At 38.9% G+C, this 24,912-nt stretch overlaps 1 protein-coding gene across 3 annotated transcripts in view; it reads left to right on the top strand.

Moving 5' to 3' along the window:
* Window positions 1-24,912, top strand: part of CEP131 (centrosomal protein 131) — a 1,433,457-nt gene that overhangs the window by 524,212 nt on the left and 884,333 nt on the right. For all 3 annotated transcript variants that reach the window (XM_044085078.1, XM_044085077.1, XM_044085076.1), the window contains exons 11-12: window positions 12,363-12,460; window positions 20,180-20,359. In XM_044085078.1, the coding sequence (XP_043941013.1) occupies window positions 12,363-12,460; window positions 20,180-20,359 (278 nt within the window). The remainder of the gene's footprint in view (window positions 1-12,362; window positions 12,461-20,179; window positions 20,360-24,912) is intronic.

The raw sequence follows: 24,912 nt of genomic DNA, 5'->3' as shown, positions 1-24,912 counted from the left end.
AATGCTGTCGTTGTATTGCAAGAGTCTGCATAAAATCGTATATGCACACAAGCTTTCTCTGTCCGTCTTTCTCACATGTGCGTGTGTGTGTGTTTATGTATACATTTTTATTTTATTTTATTTTACATTTGTTTACCGAGGAGGTCCGACTGGACAAAGCTGTCCATTTTCAGCGGAGGCCCAGGGAGAAAAGCTCCAGAAACAATTGCTAACATACTATACCTAAGATATTTACATGAGCATTGTGGTTTACACATACATTTATAGAATATAGCAGATAACGGGTCTACTTTACATTACCGAAGCGACAATTCACCGACACACAAAACACCGACCCCAAATAACCGAAAACACACAACACCGACAACTCACAAAACCGAACACCATTACACCGACACAAACAACGTAAACTACACGACACACAATGACATATCCACTAACCTTAACCCAAACCTTAAGGTCCGACACTACAGCACAGTTACCCTACCCGCACCCTAACCCTAACTCACTTAACCCACCCCTACACCTAAAGACTGTCACTATCGCACACTTAACCTACCTGCACCCTAACCCTAACTCACTTAACCCACCCTAAAACATAAAGCCCGTCACTATCGCACACTCACCCTACCCGCACTCTAAACCTAACTCAGTTAACCCGTCCCTAAACTACAGTCCGTAACTATCACACACTTACCCGAACCCTAACTCCGACACTGCCGCACACTCACCTTTCCCACACCCTAACCCAAAATCCCACAATATCGCACACTTACCTGACCGCTCCTAAATCCGTCACTATCGCACACTTACCGAGTCGCGCTCACACGTTACCCTTGTCGGTCTTTCAGCTGTCGGCAAATCACCGTTTCGGTCAACTTACCTGTCGGTCGTTTCGTCTCGGTCTTCTGCGTGTCAGTGAAGTGTCAGTTCAGTAATCTAAAGGAGACCTCAGATAACATATGATTGCATAAGGTATTTACATAAACATAGTGGTTTAGACATACAATTAAAAGTATAGCAGAGTAACATATGATTGTTGTTCATACAGTATATTTAGTAGAGATAATCATGAAGATGTAATGAAGATAAGAGAAGAAAGGAAAAACTAAAAATACTAGCCAGTATATTGCTTTTAATCAGCTCACAGGTTGCTCACCTTAAGGTTGAAAAGCAAATTAAAAAAAATAGATAAACATTCTTGCCAACAGAAAAATATGTCTATGAGCTGCTTTCTCCATTACTTGAGTAAAACGTCCAAGTACCTAGCGAATAAGGGTTCACTTAATAGTTAAAGACTCCTGTTGGCAAACTAGCGTTTTTTGTCATTACACAGCTTCATGCTTAATATAGAAGATGATGTGTGCTTCCCCATCTGCAACCCAAGATAAGCTGGTACAAATAGATGCCTCTGAAGTTGCGTTTGGGGCAAATTATTTTGAAAATTCTGGGGCTATTAGAATGAGCATTGAACACAGTGTATTTTTAGTTGTTTAAAGACTTGTTCCATTTTACTTGTCCATTTCATCTTCAGTGCAGCCTTACCTTTGGTCTCGTAAGTCATGGGGAAAACAGTAGTGGCAGAATCAGGAAGAAAGTTCCACTAATAGCTAACCAGGCCACTGGGGGAAAAAAAAGCTTTAACTTATTTTTTGTTAGTTTTCATAGGGAAGTTCTGCAGTACTTTTGAGTCTCTGTCTGTTACAAAGCCTATATTGTGGACTTGTCATACTTAGCTTGCACTTACCTGAGTTAGACATGAATCCATCTTGATAAAGTGAAATTAAAAAGGCTTGAACTTTAGGTAGATGGCTTTTCCACTTTTCAGAGAATATTTACAAGTGTTATCCAGATAGGCTGTGGTGTGTCTGGCATGGGGTATAATAATTTTGTCCATCAGCCTCTGGAATGTTGCCGTATAGAATTCAAATGATGTGAGTTAACTTTAGGCTTGGGGTACTTCTCTTATAACAAAGAGTAGATATGGTGGTAGCTTGTCCCAGTTTTCCCCCATCTAACTCAGTAGCTATGTGTAAAAAAGTTTACTATTTTGTTAAAATGTTCAACTAGCCTATTCATGTCTGTAGCTGTTTCATTTCAAAACACTACAAAGTTCATGAATTACTCTGGGCACGAGTTGAACACCTTGGTCATTAGGAATTTCTTATGAAAGTCTTAACCTAGGAAAGACCGTTACTGATTTAAACACAAATGATCTGTAATTCCAGTAAAAGCACCAACCACAGAAGAAAAAAACTGGAACTAGACTGAATACAAAGGAGCAAATTTAGCATACACAACACTTTATTCCATGATTTTGTCCAAGACTTCATCAGAATACACATTATTACAAACAAGGTTAAATACAAATCCCAACCAATAGAAATCCACAGTCAATTATAATCATAAAAGAACAATACACATTTAAAGAAACAATATACATTTAAAAAAATCTGTGCACACTATTTGTGCAAACTTTTTGTGCAAATACACTCTACGCATTTTTAAAAAACATTTAATATTGACAACGTCATTAAGTCCAGGTTTTTTATCTGAGTTTAATTTAAATTGCCATAAGGTTTCTCTTTGCTCTAAATCCGTCTTAAAATCTCCACCCCTCAAATCACTAACTCCCTGTTCTAAAACAGAGAATAAAATCTTATAGTTCTGACGCTTCAAGAAAGCATTCTTTTGATACTATAATAATGCTCCGTGATTCTAATACAAAAAATGTCCGCGTTGTCATCCCTATATAGAATGCAGTGCAACTTGTACAAACCCCTATATAAAACCAATCCTTTGCTTTTACAATTAAACTGTCCTGGTACCTTGATAGTGGGTCCCCTTCACATGGCTGACTTTTCATAAAGTCGACTTTCATATGGCTGAGACCATATGATCTAGTTTTGAAAACTGACCATGGGGAACCGCTATCTCCGTACAGTGCGGAATGGGAAATTTCCCACTTCTGCACTGTAGTGTGATCTCTGAGTTGGTATATTAAATTTACGGGGGGTGTGGGGGGCGGAACCCTCCACGGGAATTGCAGGGGGCCGTGTTTGTTGTGTTTTTATGTTTATTTTACATGGTTGGCATTCTGAAAGTCGATCATATGGTCTCGACCATATGAAAGTCGACTTTCTGAAATGTCGACCATGTAAAGTAGACCCCTTGATAGTATACAATAAATGGCTCAAGGTAACATATGGTCCTTCTAAGAATACCCTGCAAATATTGCAACTTCCACACTTGTGCATTCCATTTGGCTTATTTGTATTTAATATTCCTTCTTTATATTTAGTTCTCTCTCTCTCAAATAATTTTAAGTTATATTGGTTCTTATATACAAATTGTGGACGAGGACCTACTATATTGTATAAGTCCTGATTCCCTTGTAATATTTTCCAGTAATCCTGTATAATGCTCCTAATGTGGATCCACTATCCAATTTCATGTCTAAACTGCAATAAGCATTGGTGTCCGACCTATAATTTCTGTTATTTTTGGTTTTGGAACAAATAAATCGTACTTCTAATATAGCGGGATAGTGTGTATTTCTTCTATTTAACACCATTCCTGCTAGTTCCCTTAAATGTTCTTCTTTATATCCCCTATCTAAAAACAATGATATAATGAATTCAAATTCTTCAACTAAGTGGCAATACTCACTAGACGTATGACTAGCCCTAATGAGTTGTCCTTTAGGTATAGTGCCCTTTATAAAACGGGGATGCTGACTATTGTAGATAGCTATTAGTGAAGGTATTTTTACGATGTATCCTGCTCACAAACTTCTTTTTAATGATGTCCCATTTCAAGGTGACATCTAAACAATTGACCTTTGAACCTGCATCCCCCAATGTATATTTTAAAAAGTCAGACTCTAAGTTTAAACATCTTATAAACTCTTCCACTTTTCTTTGAGCCCCCAAAATTATAAAGAACAAATCATCTATGAATCTTTTCAAATAAAATAAAACACCTGATGTTGTTTCATAAGAATTTCTAACACTGAATACTCCCACCAACCCATAACAATGTTGGCAAAGGAAGGGGCTGTTGGGGCCCCATAGCAACTCCTCTTTTCTGTCTGTACACTTTTGTATTGAATATAAAATGGTATATTGAAGATTTACCCACAGTTGGCGTGGTTTAATCATGGGGACAAAGCCCAAGTGATTAAATAAAGTCAACCGTGGGTAAATCTTCAATAAACCACAACCATGGAGTCGGTTATTGCTATTATACAATGACATTATTTAAGAAAAAATGCCTACTTTTCTTAAATAATGTCTTTGTATAATGGTGCATTACTGTTCTTCCGTGGCTGGTGGTATACTGCTTCCTTGTGTTGATGTACTGCGCATGCATATGGGACTTGCGTTCCCACGCATACCCAGTACATCAGTGCTCGGGAAAGTAAGCAACGGAGAAAAGAAGATCTCTGTCGCTCCACTTTTCCTTTATTATTATTATTTTTTTTTTAATTAAAAAAAAATAAAGGTTCGGGAAGTTTAGGATAGGAGAGAGACAGAATGGAGGAAATACAAGGAAAATCAGACATGTGTCTTTAGTTTTAAACAATGTACTTGATTTCCCTTGTTTTTTCTACACGATGTCTCTCTCACATGTCCTCCAGACTACAAATTTTGTTTTTATTTTTGTTAAAAAAAAAAAAAAAAGTTAAAATTAAAGAATATACCAACAGAAAAAAGTCCGGGCGACCAAACCTTTTTTTCCATTGGTATATTCTTGGATTTACAGCGGACATGCTCGTTGGGCTGGCCAATCAGCATTCTTGTTTTAGAATGTTAATGGCCAGTCGTATAATTGTTATTTAACAATACATCAATCAAGCCACAGCAAAAGTTACATTCATTGTTCGAAAGGTCAGAAAATTTCACCAAAAATTCTCTTACATATTCATTGCTGACATCATGTGGGATACATGTAAATAAAGACACAACATCAATAATAAAAATACTATGCTTTTGAGAATCAAAACTAAACACTTGAGTAAAATTTCTAAAATTATTTAAAAAAATCCCACATCTTTTAGGTAGGAATTCATTTTCCTAACTAGTGGGTTTAGAAAAGAATCTACAACCAAGGAAATACTTTCAGTGATATAACTGGGACCAGAAAAAATGGATCTAAATGGGAGGTTTGTAGTACATTTATGGACTTTCGGTATTCCAAATAAAGTCACTAACTTAGGTTTCTCTGTATTGCAAAAATCTAAGTTATTTTATCCAAATTGCCATTCATTAAAATTTCAAATAAGAAGGAATATACTTTTCTATAACATGCAAGCACTTCATTAATGTCAGTTAATTCATATTCATTCACATTGTTTAACGTGATTTCAATATTGTGTGTATACTTTTCCTGATCCATAAAGATGAAGGTACCACCTTTATCACTCTTCATAATTCTAACGTTCTTGTTTTCTCTTAATTCATTCAAGGCTAATTTTTCATTTCTAGCCAAGTTGTTGTAATATTTTTTATTCCTATAACCTATTATTACTATATTATATAACGATCATTATAACTTAAAATTTTTATTTGAGAGAGATAGAGCTAAATATAAAGAAGGAATATTAAATAGTAATAAGCCAAATGGAATGCACAAATGTGGAAGTTGCAATGTTTGCAGATTTATCTTAGAAGGACCATATGTTAACTTGAGCCATTTATTTTATACTGTCAAGGTACCAGGACATTTTAATTGTAAAAGCAAAGGATTGGTTTATGTAGGAGTTTGTGCAAGTTGCATTGCATTCTATATAAGGATGACAACGCAGACTTTATGCATTAGAATCAGGGAGCATTATTATAGTATGAAAAAGAAAGATCAAACGAATGCTTTCTTTAAGCACACACCGAAGTGTCAAAACTATAATAAGTTTTTATTCTCTGTTTTAGAACAGGGAGTTAGTGATTTGAAGGGTGGAGATTTTAAGACTGATTTAGAGCAAAGAGAAGCCTTATGGCAAATTAAATTAAACTCGGATAAAGAACCTGGATTTAATTACATTGTCAATATTAAATGTTTTTTAAAAAATCGTAGCGTATTTGCACAAATAGTGTGCACAGATTTTTTTTAATGTATTTTGTTTCTTTAAACATGTATTGTTCTTTTAAGATTATAATTGATTGTGGATTTCTATTGATTGGAATTTGTATTTAAACTTGCTGTTTGTAATAATGTTTATTCTGATGAAGTCTGGGACGAAAGCGTGGAATAAAGTGTTGTGTACACTAAATTTGCTCCTTTGTATTCAGCCTAGTTCCAACATTACTAATTTTTTCACTATGCACTCTGCACAGACTGTTTGCAAAGGTGAGTCCTCGGGTAATTTTGTTGCGTAACTGGTAATCCCCATAAGATACAGGAAAGCATTTTTATATTTTTAAAAGTGGACCTACAGTGCTAATTGCTGTGCATTCGAAAGCCACTTCTAGTATGGGCAAAGGTGTCATAAGAGTTTTAAATCTGGGGTTGAGTACTGTTGTTTGGCACTCTGGGTATGCTGCACAAAAGTTCTGTATGTTTGTCATAATATCACATAATATCAGGTCAGTAAAATCTATCCAGAACTTTGACTTTTGTTTTATCCATTCCCAAATGACCACCCAGTATCTTGGTGTGTGCTAATTTGATTATAGGTGTTCTCAAGGGTCTTGGAACTAATGACTAGCTCAGTGCCTGTTCATTTTCTTTGGTTAACCTGTAATTGTAAATCCTTTCTTAGCTCAAAGTAAGGGAGTGTGATGGAGCTATTCTGATCATTGGGCTCTCCATCTATTTTCTGACTGTTCTTTCTCCTGCTGATTAGTGCATTGTCTTTCCATTCAATACCTGAAATTGATATAATTAATCTGGTTGCAAGCAAAATCGTTGTTCTGATTTGAACCGGAGGCTGTTGCATCTTTTCCAGTAAGTACAGGTACAGGTTTTTCCCCTTTGTGTAATTTATCCCCGCATGAAAGTAATTTTCTTCTGTTAAGAAAACTAGCTGCTTCCTTTTCCTCAGGGATGGTTTTACCTACTTTTCCCATAGAGTCCTGCTTTTGTTTTAGCTGACTGTCTGTCTTGACATAAAGAAAATCTAGAAATCCTAGTAATTCTTTCCCTTCTACTATGGTAGCACAGTTCTTGCGTTTGGTGACAGCAGTGATGCAGTGCAGATTGTATACTACTAAAAGTTACAAACTTAGCATGATTAAATTGTGTTGGTACACTTTGTTTAGCAGACTTCTAACTACTGTTAAGTCTTTTTCACATGTATATTACTGCAATCATTGACTGGGCAGTATTTGGCAATATGTCCTTTAGGAGAGCATTTAAAACAAACTACTTTAGATAAGAGCAGATTTTTTCTTGGTTGCAAGGGATCATACTTACTTGAAGGCTTATTTTTCCTATGTACATGCAAGTTTAACTTTGAGTTCTCAGATTCAGTTTGTAACAAACACTGTACTGCAATAGCTAGCTATTTAGAAGAAGTAAGTTTGCTATTGGATATCCACTTTAACTGGGAGTGGCCTACTAAATTTATCCACAACTAAAATTTCAAAAAATTGCTTACTTTGCTTACATGAAGCTCTTTCCATGGTTTTAAAATATGTTTTAAATCAGCAATTTGTGATCTTGTCTGTGCGTACTAAATGTGTAGTTGTGTAACTTGTATTGCCATTCAGATGAAGCTTTTGTACTCGCTAGAATTTTAGTTGAAACTATGTACACTAGTGTCTTCAACATCCATACAAGTTTTCATAGCATCTCTGGATAATTGAGAATGAAAAAGCTTTAGTCAAATTGTTCTGAGGTCAGTTCTTTTTAGCTACATTCCATTCAGGAGCCATTAGATAAGTCTGTGTTTCATCTTCTGAGCTGAGCTTCTAGGTTGCACTGGACTTGCGAATCCTCAGTGAGGAAGACTGTTGGTGCTTGAAGTATATTGCTGGAGGATGACATGTTGTTCAGCAGGTCTCACTTGAACACTGACCAACCATTGCTCAGCTCCCTCTTAAGGACTAGCTATGCAATGGTCAGAGATTGCTGCAGTGATGGCCACTCAAGTCTTATTAAAGTTTACCAAAACCTCCAGTCATTTTCTCCATATTCTCACAGAACTTCATATCGACATTTCAGTGTGCATACAATTTTATTTTTCATTTGGTCTCTCAATTAACAAACTGCAATGCTCAGTTTTGCAAGGAGTTCAGCAAGTGACCTTTCTACTGCCACAGAAATTTTTCCTGAGGACAGCAGTACTCCATACAGGCACAGGGCAACTTCCAGTTTTCAGTTCAGTATTTAGTTTAAGTGACAAGCTTTTCAGTTAACATAATGCAAGTTTGTCTGTAGACAGTCCTTTACTAATTTTATACTCTGGTGGACAGCATCTCCAAGGTAAAACGGACAACTTGAGAAAACCACAATATCCTTTACATTCTGTCCTTCTGATTCAGCAGTTATGTCTTCAAGCTGCATATTAGATTCATATTGGCATTGCTAGTGCTACAGCTTCGAGCTCCTGAAACCTTTTCCTTCCACAGTGCTCCTGTCCTCTCAACTTGTTTTCCCCTCAGATCTTGTCTGCAGCCATTGTGCTAGAATGTAATCTCTACCATGCAACTAAGTGCTGCACTGTTTCTGATAGCTAAACTGTATTTACTGTACAGTTTTTTTTTCTCTCCGAGTAGTTAGGACTTTATCAGCGCCATTTTGGTCCTTTCATCTGTGTACTTTAACTCATTAAGCTCCGGGTCATCATGGGCCTTTTTCTTAGCTCCGCTGCCTTAGTGTGCCTGCAGTTTCTGCCTGATGAAAATGGTAATGTAGAATAAAATAAGTGCTTTAGCCAGTTACTCTTCTAAGGTCACTTTATTTATGTGGTGAATGAATAAAAAAAGAACTCTGCTTCTTTTTACAAGACAAAACTCAGGCATACCAAATTTGTTGTACTTTGGTGAATATATTCATCTCATGCAGTATTCCCTTGCACACACAGTTTTGGCAGCATAGCTGGTTAGTAATAAACGAACAGTCCTTATAAAGACACAAAGACAAAGGAAAGTACAGTCAGTTTCTCGTCTCAGTTCTGTATAGGTACGAGCAAACCTAAGTACATTTTCCTTGCATTTTTCCACACAGCCAGAGGTATATCCAAGTGACAACTTCTCTCCCTCTTATACATGCAACTCATTGATTCCCATCATATTGAAAAGCTCAAGGATCAAAGGCCAAGACTTGTTCTTGTCTTCATATGAGACCCAAGAGACCCAGAGACTGCCCATGCTATGGAATACACTTCCCATATATGTCAAGCAGAGCACTTCACTGGCCCTCTTCAAGAGAAGTCTTGATGAGTGGATGGCAAATGGAAAATTCACCCCGGAGATCACTCCAGTAGCTTGTACTTGACAGAGGCACCACGGTAATCCTATGGGCTAGGCTTGTAAAGGCTCCAGGGCCATTAGCCTAGTACACGCCTATGAACCTGTGGTGGTTGAGTAGCTTGTGGTTTCAGGCTCTTGGGTTCCTAGTGTAACAGTCAACTATTCTGGTTCAAGTCAAGGATGATTGTGGTGACAAACACAGCCTACGTTCTGATTTAGACCCTTGGATTCTACCAGGGTTCCCTGCAAAGTCTTTATTGAGGCTGCTAGGAATCCCCCTAACTTGGTAGGACTGTTGTATCCATATGGAATTATTTCTTAGTTTGGATGGATTAGTATGCATTATGACTTCAGTCAGTCAGCTAATAGGTGATATGTATCTGTTTTAGGCTTTTGTATGATTTGGGACAAAGTTATTATCCAATAAGGTACACATGACCACTTTCTCTGCACATTGTGACCTTGTAGATGACAGAATTTTGGCACAGCACTAGCTGGCAAAACAGTACCTTGAAGGAGCACTTCATTTTCACATTTTCCCTTGTATAGTACATTATTTTATGTGCTTCACAGGCTTGTCTTTCCATAACTGTAATATGCTTGCTTGGCAAATTTAAATTAATTTCTTGGAAAATTATTTTCCTAGTGGCAGTCACCTCTGCATGTTAAATCTGATAATCTTCAGGCCTTCTTGTGCAGGGAGGCACAAGTCCTTAGAACTTCAGACTATTCCGGTTATTCTAGTTATCCTTAACCCAAAGCAGTCCATTCATCCCCCTGGTTTCTTTGTTGAAAAACATGAGAGAGAAACCTCATAAGCTGGAGTCCTGCTGTCATCCCGGGGGCTGCTTGAATCAGCTTCTTGTTTAAGAAGATGGAACAGAGCATCTCCTTTATTGTAGGGAATGTAAAGCTCACAGTCTCCACATAGATTGCAAACTGCATTGTATCTTGCTATCATATAGTAATGTTGAATTCTGAGGTCACAAAATACTCCATTAAGGGAGAAGCTGCCTCCTTTGCTTGCTTCAGAATTGTCTGCATCTGCATATTTGACATTTGCCCAATAACTACTTGGTTGTCACTGTATACTTTCAATAAACATGCATTATCTTCTTGATTGTGACTCTGGGAGCAGGCCTCATTTGGTAAGATGGTAGTTCAGGGCTCAGTATCCTTTGGCTTTTTTCACCCTGGTAGTTACTGCTGTGGTTTAGGGCAGCCAAAAAAAACATCAATCAGGGTTATCAGTACTGGATTTAACAGAAACATTCTTACTGTGTCAGTTTATCTATGGGAATACCCTTCTTTGTTGGTTAATTGCACCCTTCATCCATCTTCAGTGTTTGGAACTGTACTCTGTCTCCATTGTTGAGATTATCTCTAACTTGGGCAAGTTCATTGACCTCATATCTGTTGTTTCCTTTTGTTATTATTTAGTGGTGAATTTTGCAAAGTGAAAAAGTTGGATGCTGATCCTGTCAGAACAAGGAAGTGGGGACTAAATGTAGAGGCCATTAGCAACAGTGGTTGAGAGGAGATGCTGATCCTTTCAGAACAAGGAAGTGGGGTCTAAATGTAGAGGATGTTAGCAGCAGTAGTTGAGAGGAGTTCTGGAAGTGTATTTCTGAAATGTCCAAGAGCATTTTAATTACATTTACCGAAAGTAGTCTCACTTTTGTATTTGTTTAGGTTTTAACATTTTTTCTTAGAGTAGTTAAATATTAAAACAAGTAGGATTTTCCAGGCACTTTCCACTCTTCATCAATAATTTATACATTTTTTAAGTATTTGAAAACCCATGAAAATAATTATTTTTGAGTTTGCTCCCTTTTGATCCAAGGATGATTTGAAAATGCATAGTCACTGGCTGTCAGAATTGAGAACAGGTATTCAGTCATTTTGTAAACGTTTGAATTTAATTAATTGAAACTCAGTTATGAGTACATTTTCTGGGAAGTGGCACAGGATTTCTTAAGAACTAATAGGGATAGGGCAATGCTTGCTTATTTCCTTAAAACTTAGCAAGAAATGCATGCCTCTAGGATATTGGGAATGGTCCATGGCAGACTTCAAGAAAGTACATGTTTTTCTTAGTTCATTCATTCTTCTTTCAGGAATATAGGTCAGAGCAGTGAGTAATGACTTTAGAAGGTGTGCCATTTTGTTCCTGACCACCTTCCCAGAATGGTCTTTCAGAAGTCCAAGCCAAAAGAAAAAAGGTTTTAGGCTTCTGTGCAAGTCTTCTTATGTGGTGACACCCCCCATAAAATGTCCACTTCTTTCTGTCTCCATGTGGAGAACTTGCAGCTGAGGAAGGAGCTGTTTAAACCACATATTTTCCTTCCACTATGACTATTCATCTTGCACTTGGTCTATTGGTTAAATCAATACTACGTTATCCTTGTGGCATGGGAAGGTGTTAGCAGCATTAGTTTTGCATTTTAATATTCTTTGACCACCCCACCGTCTGCACTATGTCATCCATAGTATTGACAGACATGGGCATTTTTGTAATTGAATTAAAACAAAAGTATAAGAATGGGGACTTTACCATTATCTCTTATCTTTATGTTCTCCACAGTAGTTCCATTATGCATTACTTTCATTTTCATCGTTACCTTTTTTATTGTTGCAGTCACTTCACAGTCCTCTTATCTTTGCTTGTTGCTTATTGCATTAGATCATTTAGTGTTAAAACGAGAACAGCATCCTCTAATAAACGACCACCTTTCATGGATAGCAGATCTGACAGAAGTTGCAAGCCTTTCAGTTCACTTTTAGAAAGTGGTCAGTTTAGATATCAGATATGGAAAGATGGTGTCTGTTGTTGGTTCTGTTTTGATAAACATTAAAAGAAGATGTAGTATTTGTAGAGATTTGAAACCGCGTCTTTTGTTTATGGAGTATATGTGGTGCTTTGTTCAACCTATACTTTTTTCTATTGTGTAGATACAAACCTAAATATGGCTACAGAAACTGAAGAAGCATCAAGTCTGAGACCTGGAACTCCACAGGGACAAAGCAAGAAACCAGATGAAGAGCTAGAGGTATTTTGTGTATGAACTGGCTATCGTCAGTAGGAACGTCCTGTGTTTCAGTCTTTTTTTATCCTTATCCTGGTCAACGTGCTGCTCCATGACAGACCGCTTATGTGACTATCCACTCCCTTTTATGGTTCTAGTCTCTAGTTGTCTCCTCATTTAAAATCCCAAACCCTGTCATTGTTTCTGGTGTCTTCAAACCCACCATAGTTTTGTCTCTGACAGGCTGTATGTCCTGATATGACTACCTCCGTTCTGGCTGATTGTATCCATGACAGGTTGTCTATCCTGACTAACTGCCATTCACTATCTTCATGTCAGGTTGGCTGTCCTGACATTGACCCCCTCCCCATATAATCTCAGTGGTTGTGTTGACCCGTCTGTCATGACAGTGCCATCTCCATTATGGTTATAATATTTTTCATGGGATTTCACTGCTCCTACCTCCACTGTACACCATGGAAAAAGGCTTAGTGCAAGGCCTCCTATTTTGACACTGGCAGTTGTGGTTGGGGTTCTGATTTTTATACACAATTACTTGTCTTGTTTTTTCCACTCCATTTTGGTTCTCAGCTCCATGATCATCTATTTTTGACATCCCCATTCCCAGCACATTTTAGTGTGTATGACCAGGATAGAGGTGTCATTGTCACCCACTGCTATGTTTGTAGTATATAGGTTCATAGGTAGGTACTAGGCTATCGGCCCTAGGGCCTATACAAGCCCAGCCAAAAAGGTAGCCTGGCTTTTGCCACCCAAGAAAATTATTTTCCTGTGCCATTGTCGAGCAGAGCCACAGAGGTGATCCCTGGGGTGAATTTCCTATTTCCCATCCAATCATCAAGATTTTTCTTGAAGAGTGCTAATGAGGAACTTTGTTTGATATATATAGGTAGTTTATTTCAGAGTATGGGAAGTCTCTGGGACAGGAATCTATCCCTCCGGCATGTTCTGTTTATTATGGTGACAAGGTTTAGGTCCCTAGAGCGTGTAGCTCGGAGGGATTGGGATTTCTTTAATTGGAGCATGTCCAACAGCTCTGGGTTTGACATAGCTTTGTATGTTAGGCAGAGATCACCTCTGAGTAGGCGATATGCGACGGAGTAAAGCTGAAGGTTTTTGAGATGGTCTGCATAGGTCATCTGTTTGAAGCCTGTAATCCCCTTTGTGATGTATTTCTGCGGCCTTTCCAGTTGTTGTAGATGTCTTGTGAGGTACATACGAAAAGGGGCATTGTACTTTATAATGGTTCTAATGAGTGATGAGTAGAGGGGAGCAATGACCTCTTTTTTTCTGGATGAGAAACCTTTTGTGATGAGGTGTGCCACGTAGAAGGATTTCCTGACTACTGTGGCAATGTGATTATCAAAGGAGAGACTACTGTCCACCTCTGTCCCAAGGTCTCTTATCACACTTTTGGTGTTAAGTATACTACCGCCTATGTTGCAGTTCATGGGTACAGAGTTTTTACCAAAGGGGATGAAAATGCACTTTTTGGCATTGAGCTTGAGGCCATGGCTTTGACACCAGGCATCTGTCTCAGTGAGGCCCTTTTGTAGGATGTCCACATCGTTAGGAGTTTCGATTATGGCTCCTAGTTTGCAGTCATCTGCAAACTTCATTAGCCAAAGACCTTCTGTGTTTGGTATCTACTTCTCTGAAGTACAGGCTAGCAGGAGAGGACCCAGGACTGAACCCTGTGGTACTCCACTTGTCACTGGTCTGAAGTCTGATTTGGAGTCTGCTACTTCCACAGTGTGGGTTCTGTCAGTGAGCCAGTTGGCAACCCATCTTGTGACATAGGGATTTATACCTAGATTAGTGAGTTTATCTATAATTCCAGAGTGGGGCACGGTGTCAAAAGCCTTGGCAAGATCTAGATAGGCAGCGTGAACCACTCTACCCCCATCTACAGCCCTGGTGACTGCTTCAAAGAAGTCTATCAAGTTAAGGAGACATGATCTGCCTTTTACAAATCCGAACTGGGCGGAGTCTAGAGTTTGGAGATTACCAATGTCCTTGCCCACAAGTTCCATGACGATACATTCCATGGCCTTGCAGACCAGGCTTGTCAGGCTAATGGGGGGGCAGTTCCTGGGGTCCGTGGTGGCTCCCCCCTTGTGGAATGGGATAACCATCCCTGTGCACCATTCAGCGGGCACAAAGCCTGAAGTGAGGCTACGATTGAACATAGTACTTAGGTGGGGTGTCAGTTCATTCTGTAGTCGTGTAGAACGCAGCCTGTGATGTTGTCTGGTCCCACAGATGCTGTGTTCTTGGCTTTGGAGAATGTGGTTTATACCTGTACAGTCGTGATTACAGGAACTTTGTATTCTTCCGGTATAGAGATGGGCCCTTTAGGGGGTGAGAGGGGGGGTAAAGTTAGCACTGAACCTATCTGCCAGGATGTTGGAAATATCAGTTGGATCTGTATCTTTAGTGCCATTATGCTGTAACTCGGAGCAGATCTGAGTGTTGCCATTGAGATTCTTGACATAGCTATAGAATGCTTTGGGGCTGTCTTTAGAATCAGTGGCGATTTTGTTTTCGTAACTAGCTTTGGAGGATTTTATCAGGGATCGCAGCTTCTTACTGAGGCTGACCAGGGAGCTCCTCCACTCATGGAATTTTACACTCTTTTGCAACCGTTTCTTCCTTCTGTTGTACAGTTTGTTTATGGCAGGGGACCACGAGATTGGCTTCCTTTTTTTGGAGGATAGCACGATCCATGCACTTGTGTAAGTGCTTATAAAGTGCAATTGTGTAGGATTCAGTAGCCGTAACTGTATTGTCCATCTGCATGGGTGTCATGAAGTTCACCACTTCTGTCTTACGAAGCATGAAGTTGGCTTTGGAGAAATTTTTTACAGTGGTTTCCTTAATGGGGGGGGGGGGGGCAGGATGTGGATATCTAGGGTGATTAGCTTATGGTTGGATTGGACCAATGAGGCGTTGACTTCAGGTGTGGAACACTTGTCACTCATGACTATATCTAGGATATTGTTGCCACTGGTGGGGGTGTGGATAAGTTGATCCAGGGCACTGGAGTTTATGAATTCAAGAAAGCGTTGAGCGAAGGAGTTGGTACATGAGTAGTTTTCCCAGTTAATGGTGGGGTAGTTGAAATTGCACATTATTAGGGTGTTTGGTTGAACCCTAATATTTTCCAGTACATCAAGAAAAGAGGAGTGGGAATCCTGGGGCATGGTGGGGGATCTGTAGCAAGCTACAATTTGGATTGCAATTTTGCCTAGCGTTAGTTGCACTTGGATAACCTCGGATGCATTATGCTGAGCAACTAGCCTGGAGGTGTGGATATCCTTAACGAATATGGACACACCTCTGCCTTTTAGTGTTCCGGTCCAGGTTGCATTGCCGAAAAGTGTGGTCATTAGACACCCTACTCAACTAAAGCCTGAGCATCACCTTTGTCCTAATTGAAAGGAGAACAGCCACTGTAATCCCTCTATACAAAGGTGGAGTGTCTACTGACCCAGGCAGTTATAGGCCCATCAGGCTAACGAGCCTGATCAGCAAGGCCATGGAACGCATCACCATAGACCTTACAAACAAGGACAAACAAGGACACTGGCAACCTCCAAACGCTTGACCCCACACAGTTTGGTTTTGTCAAAGGGAGATCATGCCTGTCAAACCTGGATGAATTCATTGAAACAGTCACCAAAGCAATGGACGAGGGGAACACGATGCGCACTGCCTACCCTGACCCAGCCAAAGCCCTCGACACCACTCCCCACTAGGGCATAACAGATAAACTCTCCCAGCTAGGCATCAACCCGTATGTTACCAGATGGGTAGCTAAAGTACAGTTGTGTACCTACCATAAATGTAGATGTTCGAGTGTATTCACTGTTGCAGTCATTACACTTGGGTTATCCTGCTGGCAGGCTACCCGCAGTCGGCATGAATTCCAAAGCCCTGGTCTGGCATCGGTTGCTGTCGCCTCATCCCTGACTTCAGTGCGTCAGGGGTATATAAGATGCAGCTGACGCCATTTTCTTCAGTTTTTCTTGCCCCAGATGTCAGGTGCCCCCAAAAGGGTAGGCTAAAACATTGCTTATAAAAAGCATGCACTAAAATAAACAATACCTTCATCTACAAGCAAATACACCACATAGGTGGTATAGAATAGAGAAGTACAGATAAGTCCCAGCAAAGAAAGGGGGATGGTGGGTGGGTAACCTGGGCTGCAACAGTGAATACACTCGAACATCTACATTTACGGTAGATACACAACTGTACTATGTTCATAGTGTTTCACTGTTGCAGTCATTACACTTGGGTTGAATCCCAAAGCTGAGGTTGGGCGGCTGGGTCTAAATAGAATTAGGAGTGGCTATGAGGCCCTGCAGAACTGCAGTGGCAAAGCCTGCTCTGGATTTAGAGTAAAGAGGTAAGTGGTAGTGCTTGGTAAAAGTGAGCACTGAACTCCAAGTTGCAGCCTCCAAAATTTCCTTGGTTGGTACTCCTCTGAGAAAGGCTGCTGATGTGGCTGCTGCCCTGGTCGAATGTGGCCTTATGCCCTTAGACACTGATTTCCCATGCTGTGCATAGCAGAAACAAATGCAGTGTCCTATCCATTTTGAAATAGTCTGCTTTGAGATAGCCTTTCCTTGTGATCCTGCAGTATATGTCACTAAAAGTTGTTCAGTCTTTCTGAAAGCATTAGTTTTGTCCAAGTAGAATCGTAGCTGCCTGTGTATGTCCAAAGAATGCAGAAGTCTCTCCCCTTTATTCTGGGGATTTGGATAAAAAGTAGGCAAATGAATGGTTTGATTAAGAGCCACACTAGATACTACCTTTGGCATAAATGTTGGGTTTGTCCTTAGAGAATCCCTGTCCGGATGGAAAATGATAAAATCCTGCATTTTTTCCTTGTTTTCAGGACATTCAGAGTTTGTCAGCATTTTCTGTTTTAGCACAGACATTAGGTATTGCTGATATTTAAGCATGTAAAACTGGCAGTTTAAAGCCCTTATAGCTAAAGTAGCAGAGGTGTAAACTTTTTTTCCCCCATCTGTCCAGTGCTCTAGAATCCCTATCAGAGGGAACAGGGTTTTTTGCAGTGGAAGCCTTGACCCCTTTCGGACAATGAGATATAGTTTCTGGGTCAGCAGCAGGGTTTTTATAAAGAAATATATGTGAATCTGGAACCCTGTACTACCTATCTGGCTTAACTAGTGCAAAAAACGAAAACAACAAAAAAAAAGAAATGTCAGTCAGCAACCCTGAAGGTGCAAAGTTGTTGTGTAAGCCTTTTGGTATTAAATTTTCAACAAGGCACTGTTTGAAATAAGCGGACTCAAGCTGTAATTTTTTAAGCTTAAGTAGCTTTGAATCAAGTAATTTAATTTATGCACATACATTTGTTGATATATTTATTTATATATATACATGTTTTATAAAACATATTTATTAAAATATATTTTTAATTTTGGGTTTATTATACATAATTTTATACTTCATATATTTATTAAATTATATATACTTCTAGTTTATGTTTATACTTGATGTCATAACTATTGGCAATGGTTTTATTGTATTGAAGATATTTACCACTTCTCCTGTTTATGTATCTTTGAAAATCTAATTTAGTTTATTAGGATATGATGTTGTTTGAGTCACTTCCTGCTTTTAAACTATAAATACTAGCGTTTTTTAACTGTTCTGATTGTCTCTGATGAAGCTGTGACAGGCGTTACGGCGAAAACGCTTGTTTATTAATTTAAATAAATTGCGTTCAGGAAAGAAGCTTTTGTTGGTTTGGCTTACTGGATACAAGGTTGCCTGTGGGTTTGATATCTGGCTTAACTGGTGCAGGGGGTAAATAATCAGGAGACCGACTGGACTCAGAAAATACGTCATCTACAATGTCTAGCACAGGAGGAATAGCAAGAGGCCTGTGTTGAGGCAATAAAAGAAAGTCTCTGAGCCTTTTCTTGGATTCTGATTAATCTTGGCTCTCCCAGTGGAAATGCTCCCTCATGGTGTGCAGGGTTTCCCCAAAAGAATAGTCCTCAGGAGGAGAGGCTGAAGGGATAGATTCTTCAGCATCAGAATCCTCATAGGGAGGATGAGAATATCCCTGTTCTGAAGAGGAATCAGATGAAATAGAAACCTGATCAGAGGAATCATAGTCAGTGTCTTGCCTAGGCCTTTTATCAGGAGGGGGATGGGAACCCCTGATGAAAGTAATTAGGTCCTCGGCCATTTTAAGCATCTGTTTCTTAGGCATGGAAGACTGTCCAAGAGAATGCTGTACGTGTTTCTTTCTTTAAAGGTGTTTTAGACTTTGTCTTGGTTGCTGAAGTGGTCTTGATAGAAAGCTGTGTAGGTCTGAAAACATCCTCAGAAGCTGATGCCTGCTCAGTGGCTCTGGACCCATCTGAGAGAGTAGTTTCCGAAGGCCCAATACCTTGAGTTTCCAGAGACCTAGTTGTCTCCACGTGGGAGTTGGAGGCGGCCTGTGGCTCTGAAGTAGCGGCTGTCAGGGGCTGCGAAAGCGCCTCACTGAGAACCGGCGACTGGCCTAGAAGAGGCTTCGTTGTCGGTTTTGGACCTCAGATGCCTGTCCTTTTCTTTTTCCTTGTGCCTTTTATGAACTCTGTTCCGACGGCATTATATAGTTAAACCTTTGGCCAAAGCAAAATCATTCCGACGCGTAATAGTGCGTTGGTTAAATCTAGCACAAAACCGACAACTAGCAACGTCGTGGTCAGGGCCTAGGCAAGGAATACAATAAGAATGAAAATCCTTATGAGGTATTTGCTTCCCACAAGAAATACAATTGTTAACTTTTACTGACATCGGTCTGGAGCAAGAAAAAGTTTCCCCAACGGGGTACTTAGCTTTATTTAAGACTTCGGATTTGAAATTCAATTTCTTGTAGATTGATATCCAAAACTGCTGCATACACTGATCATTAGTTTATTCTTGTAATCTTGGCATTATCCAGACCAGGCATCGGCAACCTTCAGCATGTGTTCCAAACGTGGCATTTGGAATGATTTTCAGTGGCACACTGAGTGAATTGAAATACTGTAATTATGATCCCATAAAAAAATGTAATTGAGTGAGAGAGAGAGTGAATGCATGTATGAAAGCAGAAGTGACGGTGTGTGAGAGATATTGGAGAGAAAGAGAGACCAAGTTAATGTGTTTCACTGGTTGTTTTATATAAAAATATGGTGGGCTTAGGTTGGCACGCTAAGTGACTTTGCAGCATTACTTTGGCACAACACTACTAAAAGGTTGCTGACCCCAGATCCAGATAATTTTGCAGTTTCTGCAAATGCCCCACCCTGCAACAGGGATATATACGGAAACATCATTTGGGCATGGTAAGAGCTTTCATAGTGTTATTTGCTTATGTACAATGGCAGCCTATGAAAAGAGCTCACTTCCTTATATAATTTCACAGCTCCTTGATCTTCCTTATTCACAGAACATTATGGGATAGCAGGTATGGCAGCTTGAGCTACTTGGCATTCACCTTGTGCTTTCATATAATTACAAGAATAGTCATTGATATGAAGGTTCATGAAATGAAGGTCCGTGAGGTTAAAGCAGGATGTGCTACTGCGGTAACACCTTCTTCTTGCATTATATGGCTTTGTTACACATTGCTCAGTTTTACTAAATATGTGCTTTAAATTTTAGTGGTTCTACTATAATAATGCACTTCCATTTCTATTGTCATTGCAGTTTGGAAGTATCAGAGGAACAGAGAATGAAGATCCTGAAACTCTGGTTAGCTCAGGGAGAGCCCTGTCGAAAACCACACTGAATGACCTTCTGGATACACTAAAACTACTGGAAGAAGAGCCTGAATCGCTTCCTGAGCCCAAGGTCTACAAAAAGGATAAATACGCTTGGATAGATGAGGTAACATTTGAATTGCTTTGAAGGTAGGTGTAATGGTGATGGCCTGCAGAGTGGGAACATTTTTGGTCAAACTACATGTTAAATAGGATAAGCAAACGCACTATACCAACTACAAGACAAACATAAAAGCAACCCAGAACTTTTTTGGTGATCACTAAATAAACTACTCCACCCCCAGCAAGATCACCACTCCCTCTCCAAAAACAGAAAAATACGATAGACTCTGTCCCTACCCAGTTTAATTCCTACTTTATATAATCAATATTATCTCTTTGACACAAATACATTTGCCCTCCTCTCTCTACCTCTGCCTACTCAAAACCACCCACAGCTCTTCAGTTGTAGTCCAGTACTTACCTTACTCATAATGAAAGTTGCTCCTTAAACTAAAAACTACTTCCATAGCTGTAGACCAACTACCATCAGACTACCTAAAAATGGCCACAGAAGTCATAGCCTTCCCTGTGTCCATACTAATTAATAGATCCATAGCGGAAAGATGCATCCCATCATTGTGGAAAAATCCTACATCATGCCACCACACAAAGGTGGCTCATCTACAGAGTTTAAAAACTACAGAGCAATAGAGATTCTTTTCCCTCTCTCCAAAATATTTGAGAAATACATCCATATGCACATGATGCAGTAACTAACCTCAAATAATCTGCTTTTCGAAACATATTATGGCTTTAGGCCCCAGCACAGCACCACTACTGCTCTACTGCATTTTACCAATATAGTAAACCAACATAGAAACAATGGTCTGCTTCTGTCCACCATGTTCTTAGACTTGTCAAAGGCATTTGATACTGTCTCACACCAGCAACTGCTTGATTAACTCACCTGAATATAGAACTTTCACAATATTCCTTGTTGTGGTTTCTTAGTTAACCTGTCTGGAAGGCAACAAGGTGTCAAATGGCAACAAACCTACTCATCTTTTCAACAAGGTACTACAGGTGTCCCTTAGGGCTGTATTGTGGGTCCTCTCCTATTTATTATATTTATTATTGACCTCCACTCGCCATGCTAGTTTAGTTCAGTATGAAGATGGCTCAACATTAATATGTGCGGCCTCAACAATAAATAAGCTCCAAGACATTACACGCAAATCTTTCTCCTCTGTAGAAACCTGACTCAAATAATCAAACCTCCTACTCAACCGCAAGAAAACTAAGTTAATGCTTTTTACCTCAAAAAGTTGCCAAAATCAAAAGCAATCTTTTACCATAAAGTCAAATAATGCTGTCATTGAAACTGTAACTCACAGTAAACTTCTGGGAATTATAATAAATGACAGTCTCAAATATGACCAACATATACTGCACACACCATTAAATCTGTATACCAGAAATTAGGCTTCTTTTATAGGATCAATACATACGTTACAGATACTGCAAAAAAAAAAAAAAACTGTAGCCATCACCTTCTTATTGCCAAGTCTCTTGCATGCTGCTGGTATCCTAACAAACTTAACAATACTCAAAGAAAGAAACTTGCCTCCTGCTACAATAAAATAGCTAAGTTTGCCACCAAACCCACCACTCTCATAGCTTAAAGCAACTAAACTGGCTTGAATTACACAACTACCTAAGATATTCACAACTAACTACAGCACACAAACTCATTCATCATCCAACAAAATGTCCTGTACTAAATACCTTTTATTGTCCAACAAGGGGCCTCTGCTCTATTAACAATTTCTTATTACTTATAGATAAGTCAAATAATGCTGCAGGAGACTCGCTCTGCTCCCAATATGTTGCTAAACTCTGGAATAATATCCCTACGCAAATAAAACTCTCTGACAAACTCAGTAGTTTTAAACCACTGCTTAAACAACATCTTAACCAATCCTGGTCCTGCATGTGTTCATTAAAAGGTTAAGACTGTGTTCACTGTACGATACTCCCAAATTCTCTCCTTAAACAGAATACATTCAACCTCTCGCTGAAATGACAAAACAGTTTTTTTACTAACTGCTGCTTGTACAATTCACTAAGTTGTAAGTGGGCTTTCTCTTTAGTAACTTCCACCTCTGTAAAATTTTAGAATCTATAAATGTAACTACTATTTGTGTATAAATGAAAATAGAAATGTAACTACTCTGTGTTTAACTGGGACATAGTATAGTATAATGCAATGTAAGTTAAATGGAGCTTTTCTCCCCAGGCCTCCACTGAAAATGGGTGTTACCCAGTAGGACCTTCCCAGTAAACAAAGACAAATAAATAAATAAATACATTTTGAAATACTAGTAACAACTAATCCATGAATTTCAGCCGGTTCGTAACAGATTTTTTTTTTTTTTTTTGCATTTATTTGATGTGCTATACTGGATCATGTAAACTGGCCAGCTGACAAAATGAACTGGTAAATGGGATTGCCATAATAGCTGCACACCTATCAATAGGTTTATTAGAGATCTCCAAGTGTGAAAACTACAGTTGTGGAAAAAAAGTCCCTAAAGCAATCAAACTGAATAAAATTCAGTTGCTGGCTTGTAATTAGACTACCTGGATGCCAACAAAGAAGACGTGGAGAAAGTAACAGAAAAGCAACAAGAAAAGGAGATGGCAAAATTCTGGCTGGGAAGAATCATACAGCTGTTTAGCAAAAACAGTTTAGGTTTCAGCTTTGGTACAGGAAATGGCTTCCAGTAATTTTGAAGAAAAAAATGAATCAAACCACTAAAGTGCTTACAGTAAGTGAAACACAGATGGAATATATGCAGTCAAAGTAACACAAGGCATAAAAAAAACAGAATAAACTTGATATTTATATGATTTAATAACACTGCAAAAATCAGAGGCTAAAATGAAGAAAAGGCTGAGCATGAGGATTTGTAAGAGCTGTTCTAAAAAATAATATAGTTGGAAGACAGTGTGCATAAAGTAAGACTGAGATTTTTTGCTGTATCAGAGAAACTGGAAAGAAAAGACTGTATTAATTTTACGAAAGTACAGATAAGGGATTGGACTGGTGTTCAACTGCAGGATTTGTTAATTGAAAGGGCACATCATGTTTGTGCTCCAAATTTGGCCACGAGAAAGCAGCCAACATCTTTATTAGTAAGGATACAATCATAGAAGCAGAAAGAGATGCTCTTTTCAAAATTGTGTCAGAAAGGAAAAGTATTAAAAATTGGAGCAAGTATTTATGGAAAATTATTACTCCCTGCACACCAGGGAAAAGAGAAGCAGGTTTATTCTAGCAGTCAAGAAATGTTGAGAGGCAGGGGTAAGATTCAAGCTGCTGTATCCAACTTTCTTCAGAATATTTTTCCTGGAAGAGCAAAGATAATTGTGGATATAGAACAGGTTAAGAAGAAAATAGAAATACTTAGCCACCAAACAGTGAGCAAGCAAGCAGAAGGGAATTCCTATTCTTTCAGTAAGGACAAAGGCCTTAGTCTTTGCCAGTGAAACATTTTATATTGCTCCAAAAAAAAAACAACCGAAGAGCCGACTAGAAGAATCGTGAGTACTGTGGATTGGAACCAAAGACTGGTGTTTGGAGATATAACCAGCAACATTGTGAAATTACAGAATAAATAGGAAACTGTAAAACATCAGTCCCATTAGATTTATGATTAGACATGTTAAATGTGACTTTCCAAGACGTGGTTGAGAAAGACTGGACTTTTGTTGGTTGTGTTAAACTGATGGGTGAAGTGTATACCTTTAAGTCATTAATGTTAAGGACACTGAAGGGACTGAAGAAGTAACTCTAAATTTTTAAACAAGAAACATCTTTATTAAATTATTATGTATGACATAGGCCATGTTACATTTATATAAATGAAAATAAACCATATTGACACAATCTCAGTTGCAAACATTGTACATTCCAAATTGTGCTGACACGACTGTAGCTGCAAACATTATACATCAGATTTTTAACATATCCAGTCACTGTCAGTCAACTATTATATAGCTCAGTCAAATTCTACCTTATTTTAATCCTCTTTCCTCCTCTGCATGTATTGATCCCACATTTCCCACTTTTTCCTATGTAATTTGCTCCTACCCTTTTCTAAAGGTCCCAGTTCCAGTTGTTTTATCTCTGTTACTATATTTGCTACTTCTAGTAAAGTTGGTTTAGACTTTGATTTCCATTTGCTAGTAATTGTTTTTTGGCAGCCGTGATAATTACACTCTGCAAGGCCTTGCTTTGCTGTGTCTAGACAAATCAGATTCTGCATCATAGCTCAAAAAAACTAATTTCCCTAGTTACTCCAATTTGCTCACCCAGCATCTCTGACAGAGCAGTCTGTAGGGAATCTTTAAAGTCTGCCAATTCATTACACTCCCAGAAAATATGTTTCTAGTTGCCCCTTTCTGTCCCACCAAACCTCCAACATTTGCTGTCTGCCTGCGGAAAAATTCTTTGAAGTCTGCTTGAAGTATAAAAATACCTATGTAAGCACTTCCTGGCAAAGATCCTAAGTCTTCTAGATTTTTGTTGCATATGTGGGAGACATACATACATGCATACATCCTCCCATTGTTTCTTTGTGAAATGCTTATCTAATCTCGCTTCCCAATCCTTCC

This window comes from Protopterus annectens, chromosome 10.part0 (assembly GCF_019279795.1).
Source record: "Protopterus annectens isolate FY-2018-M chromosome 10.part0, PAN1.0, whole genome shotgun sequence".
Taxonomy (NCBI): domain Eukaryota; kingdom Metazoa; phylum Chordata; order Ceratodontiformes; family Protopteridae; genus Protopterus; species Protopterus annectens.
Note: the sequence above shows the minus strand (reverse complement) of the source record. Positions and strands in the feature narration are given on the sequence as shown.